Source organism: Mytilus galloprovincialis, chromosome 8 (assembly GCF_965363235.1).
Source record: "Mytilus galloprovincialis chromosome 8, xbMytGall1.hap1.1, whole genome shotgun sequence".
NCBI classification, from domain to species: domain Eukaryota; kingdom Metazoa; phylum Mollusca; class Bivalvia; order Mytilida; family Mytilidae; genus Mytilus; species Mytilus galloprovincialis.
In genome coordinates, this window is record NC_134845.1 from 69,580,459 (window position 1) to 69,586,458 (window position 6,000).

Here is a 6,000-nt window from a genome sequence, read left to right on the forward strand (position 1 = left end):
TCTCAATCTATTGATACATGTACGTATCTATTAATGTGCGATATTTTCTATCGAATTAATACTCACGACATATCAACATGTCAATGATTTTTCTTTTTGTATACTAGTACTTCTCTAAAGGATATTTCATTAAGCTAATAAAACTAAAAACAAATCCTCCAAAATAATTCGGGATTGTTATTTTTTAAATGGGGTGGAAAATGCCAGCGTACACGGCATCTCTTTTTTTTAATTATCTTTAAGTAAATATTTTCAATTGATATTATTTAACACTACACATGCTACATGTAGATAATAAATGTAAAAGTATCGTTTTCAGAAATCCATATTTGTCATTTAACTCGTGTACATGTTTTTATACCACATCACGCTATAGATTGACGTGGATAGCTTAGTTTGTTTTCTTTTTCAAAACACAATGTGGATTCAGCTCACCCTTTTTTCTCTGATTGCATTATGTAGCTGTGAGAATGGAGATAAATTCCTCGGATCAGATAAATATAGTAAGGGAGACTCAATTGTGTGGTACATCCTCCAAAAACTGCATCATAATGATAAAAGGATAGACGAAATACAGAAATCGGTTCATGAAATACAGAAGAATCCTACTTTAGATTCTGAAAACCTACCGGATAAGAATAAGAATGACGTGTTCAATGGTTTCAAACAAAATATTAGTAATATTCGTACTAACATTAAACTTTTAAAGACCAAATATGAGAGCGATTCAAATCGGATGCAAAAACAACTTGACCTGATACAAGCAACACTAAAGAAGGAGATAGATGCAAACAAAGGCCAGGATAGAACCATATTAAATCTGGAAAAAGAGATACGAGAATTAAAACCCACCATAAATAAACAAAATCCATGGATAAAAGATGGTATGTATTATTATTTGAAATCATTTGCATGCAAATAATTGCTAAGAATTCTTTATCATTTATTACATAAGCATTTGAAGAACAACATAAAATTAAGAAAATGATGTTATTATTGCTCATTAGACAACTGTACATTACAAACGACATTTAAGTTAAAAACTATAGGTCTTTGTACGACTTTTAATATTGAGCAAAACCCATACTGCATCGTCTGCTAACTACAATGAACTAATGACAATTAACTACTTGAAAAAGGAAAAATTGTGTGTAGGCTTATTTCGTTTATACATGGTTATAACTTAATTATTGATGTTACCACGTTTGATACTACTACTGTCGATATTAGCAGTCCTTACGAAGATAATGCAATAAATAACAAATAAAAACGTTGCAGTCTACAATTTTTCTTTAAGGGTATATGGGTTGTTTCAAAGATGACAGAAACCGACATTTGAAATACAGAATAGCAAATTTGAGTCAAACAACGCTCTTGAAGTGCAAACGACATTGTCATGGTTTCAAGTATACAGGTTTGCAGGTGAGAAGAAACATTGTATAATCATGATCTTGTGTGATCGTAAATGCTTTTGATATGAGGTAAATAATTGAATGATTAGTGATAGAATTTCGTAGCCTCAGCACTTAAAGGCTTTACACGGCAAAAATATTCATCAATGTTAAAGGACATCTTGACTTTATGAACATATGAATACTATAGATATATGATGAATTTTCTAGACTAATCAAGTTTCCCTATTAATAGGACATCTTATGGAATATTTATGGATTGTCATTCTGAATAAAGCAAGAGTTTAGATACTGGGGCTCTTTTATAAACATATATCTTAGTACTTCGATAAAAATTGATTGTCGTGACTTAAGAGTGTGTTTTCGGGCAAAGTTTATCGCAGATATTGAACAGCATACATGTAATTAAGTCCGTAAAGACAAATTCATAAAGCAAGTTTTGAAACTGTAACTACTTTCTCAGTTTATCAATGATTGTTCTTCTTTCTCTACTCATGAGAATAAGGCTACACAATTTATCGAAGTAAAATATTTTCTAGAGTGCATTGTCTTTGCAATATTGTAATGCTGTTTATGGACTTACCGTTTAGAAATTTCCGTAATGAAAATTTTTGTCTTTAATCGATACGACTCTTCTCAAACAAACAATGTTATTTTAATTTATATTCGATCGAAACAAATGCATTTAGTACCACTTCGTTTTTATCTCTCATTTCAACCTGAGAAAAATAAGAAACAACGAGAATGGCGAAAACGTTGTTTTAATTATGACTCCAGGTCGACAAATCTTTGCTCTTTCTCCTAAATGCCTTGTACTTAGCGGCGAAACAGAAAATACCAAGTTTAAAGTCTTTTAATTTGTTTGATAAGAAGCGACGACCTAAGGCACTTGATACAAACATCCTATCATGAGACCACTGAGGCAGTTGACGACATACTAGTAGTATAACATGTATATTTAGAAATTTAAAAATTAATTAACTTGAAACTCTAAAATTCACGTTTTTGTTTTATCGACAGTTTACATATTTGAGTTCTCCTTCTTGCATTCAGCTGGCTCTCTTACAAATTGTTTATGTTCATGTTAAATAAATCATAAAATAGTGTTTTATGTATGTGTTTGTCTAAAATGATATATACATGTTTTGTTATGGGATTTTTACCTTTTGGTTTTTTTTCAATAGAACTATTGAATGTAACTGAACCCTTTTTGTCTATTTTTTTTTTGTTTCGTTTAATAGTCCTCAAATGCTTGTACCTGTGGGAATACGCTGATTAATCCTGCTTACCCACGTGTTCCTGAAAGTGAATGCAATAGGCGATGTCCAGGAGAATCTAACCGAATGTGTGGAGCTAATTGGAGAAACTCCATCTATAGAGGTAATAGAACTATAAATCTATACTAGTAAAAAAAAAAAGAACCGATACAAGGCAATACATTTTTCAACTACAATAAGGTGAATAATTGCTCAATTTGTCTTAAATTTGCCTCAGTGTTATTTTCTTATTATAAGCTTTTATTGAAGGCAAATGCAGGAATTATATTTTTGCAGTTTTTGTTATTTCAAAAGTCAATATATTTTCATCAAAAAATCATAAGTATTGAAACTTAAAACTTTAAACTAAATTATAACATGACGTGCTTCATTCGTTTAGTGAATATACCCATGCTCTAATAATGCGTATATTGAATACTGCAGAATAATGAATTATATGAAATTAGTATGCATTCGATATATTTCATGAAATCAAAACACTTCCAAACACTTAACTATTATGACTCTAATGTGTTGCAATTCGAAATCGACATATTTGACCTAAATACGACAACCGTTTATGCTGGCTATTTACAGTTCACAACTCCTCCCTCTGAAAAATCTCATTGTCAGTCGTTTGCTTGCTTACAAACAACAAAAGAAGGTTAATGGAAGAGCCTATACGAACGGTCTACACATCGGACATAGAAATTACTTTATTATCCTAATCAGAACCGAAATAATTGATGCAAGCTATACTTTATTGTAGTTTTAACATTGGTAGGCATTATAGTCGTGTTATTTTAGCCTGCACTATCACTCGGGCAAAAATAATCACGAATAGCTTGCATCAATAACTACTTAAACAAGGTCTGCTTGATTTTCAAAATGTATAAGTCAATTGGTACATTAAGGGGTGTTTTCTCTGAAATAGAACCTTTTCTGAAAGAATCTTCATGAATTTTTTTTTGTTTAGCAGGGAAAAGAGTATGGTGACTTTTCTTTTGATATTCTGAAAGCATTTCTTCAAAGCTATAATCTTTTTTTTTATATAATTTTGTTCAGGGACATTCAAATTATGATGTTTTTCACATCCTGTAGCTGGAGACAAAACTCGCTGACTTATCTTTTTTATTTTACATTTTAACATATCACAATGTATGTTACCTTTTAACAAAGTATGAAATTTGTTTCGTCATTTCTTATTTATAATCCCAATCTCCTATACAAATATAAGTGACAATGCATCACACAGTATCGAGTTGGTTTACTCGCCCCTTTCTAACTATACAACTTTCAAATCAATACCATTGGTGATGTAAACATTTTGTACACCGAATCTTGACCGAGTGTGACTTTTAGAGATAGAAACACGGATTTATAAAACATAGAAAATTGACAGATTATAGTTGATGACCTTATGACTTTTAAGTGTATTTCAAATTTAAATCACCAAATTTAATAGGAAACGAAGATGCAATTAGAATAAAGTTGAAAATAGGAAAAGTTTACAAATATAACACGGGCAATTAAGGAATCTGCAATATCGCACAAACTATGAACTGATGTGTTCCGATAGGATTTGCAGTTCAGGCTTCACAAGATTCGTTAAGAACTACACCTAAAACTAAAACTTTAATTAGAAAAAAATTAAAATGACGAATTCATTTTGTTAACAAAACAATACAATAGTGTGTTTTAATTATTTCGTTTTTTTTTGTGTTTTTTACAGTTTAATGCTGATGTGATCCTAGAAAACAACACGTGTTACCGAACTATTCCAGTGCAAGATTAGTAATATAATAAATGTATTACAGTAAAGCGACGTGAAATAAAATTATCATTATGAATAAGAAGATCCAAGTCACAATGTATAAAAAGAAGACAAAAATAGGCCAAAGTAGGTCTTCCAACACGAGTCATTGGCTCATACCAAACAGCAAACTATAACTGGCCCCAAACTGACTAGTGTTAAACAATCAAGACATAAAAAACAAACAGTTTAATCTATATAAAACAGGAAATACGAAAAACACTTATGAACCACATCAACACACGAAAACCACTGAACAACAGATAAAAAGTTTTCTATAATTTTATAATTAACGAAAACATATGGCGAACAATTCAATATGAAATTGAAAACAGGAAAATGTTCTATTAAAGGGACATCTCTATGAAAAAGGAAATCACGCCAAATCGGTCATTAACATGTTAAAGTCTGTTAACGATAGGTTTTCTTGTCCGTTTTTTTGTGTTAAAGGCCGATAGAAATTATTACCGAAGAATAAAAAATGGCATGTGCCCCTTGTTGTCCAATAACAGAAGCTTGATCTTAACCGATATGTAATATATGTAATGTGCAATGCAAGATGACGGTATACAGTGAATGTACTTTAACCTTTCATTATACACATTAAATTTGTCAGTGTGAAATTAATATTAAATATCAAAATTATCTCATACTTGACCTTTTTTCCAACAGCAGAATGTACACCTGAATACGGTAGTTCAGTTTCAAATATCAGGTATTAGGAAGTTATTGCTATCAGATTACAATTTTTAAAGGTTGGATCCACTTCAATAATGTTTGTCAATGATTAAATTGAAAAAAAAGTAATTAGATCTCGATAAAGTGTCGTTTTAATTACTTAGACTATTACTGTGCATGTTTAAATACCAAATCAGTGACCCTGTTAGATGTATCACACAACAAGCTTAAACGTTAAATCTAAATAGTCAGACTTTTAACCTACGTATTGGAGTATTGTTTTGTTTCTTTGTTTTTAAAATTGAACATTTTTCTAATTATACGTTTCTGATGATTTCCTTTAAAATCAGATTTTTATTTTCAGTATGTAAACTAAAAATGTGCCATATGACAAAACACGAACAGAAACAATAATTATATATGATTATATATAAATATACTAAATAAATTATATATAATTATATATAAGTATACTAAATAAATAAATGATTTGGAAAATACGTTGAAGGTATAAAAAGTCATGAGAATTCCGAATGGAATTAGGTTCAATCCGGGCACTCTGGTTCTAAACCTTGGTTCCATCTGGGTTGTTTTATTCTGAACCTTGGTTCTATCCGGGTTCTTTGGTTCGAAACCATGGTAACTTTGGTCAAAGCAACCCGACTTTTTGGTTCTATCTGGGATCTGTTCTAGATTATTCTAATGTTCCCGTTGAACTTGGAGAAGATAACCACAAGTATCCGAATAAAAAGATAAAGCAGGTCAAAGACGCTAACATTGTTTTATAACATTAAACATTTCAGGATCAACGGTAAAAGAAGCTGTAAGGTATTTATTTTCT

The 6,000-nt window shown here is 30.6% G+C and overlaps 1 protein-coding gene across 2 annotated transcripts in view; it reads left to right on the plus strand.

The window, feature by feature from the left end:
- Window positions 1–5,237, plus strand: part of LOC143042465 (sialate:O-sulfotransferase 1-like) — a 93,311-nt gene extending 88,074 nt beyond the window's left edge. The window contains exons 1-4 of one of the 2 annotated variants that reach the window (XR_012968002.1): window positions 317–884; window positions 1,298–1,422; window positions 2,654–2,792; window positions 4,401–5,219. Coding sequence is in view for 1 of the 2 variants with exons in the window: in XM_076214762.1 (XP_076070877.1) it covers window positions 1,298–1,422; window positions 2,654–2,792; window positions 4,401–4,405 (269 nt within the window). In the remaining variant the exon portion in view is untranslated. Of the gene's footprint in view, window positions 1–316; window positions 885–1,297; window positions 1,423–2,653; window positions 2,793–4,400 lie in introns of those variants that run through there. The other variant, XM_076214762.1, reaches the window with a different exon arrangement.
- Window positions 5,238–6,000: the final 763 nt, after the last annotated feature.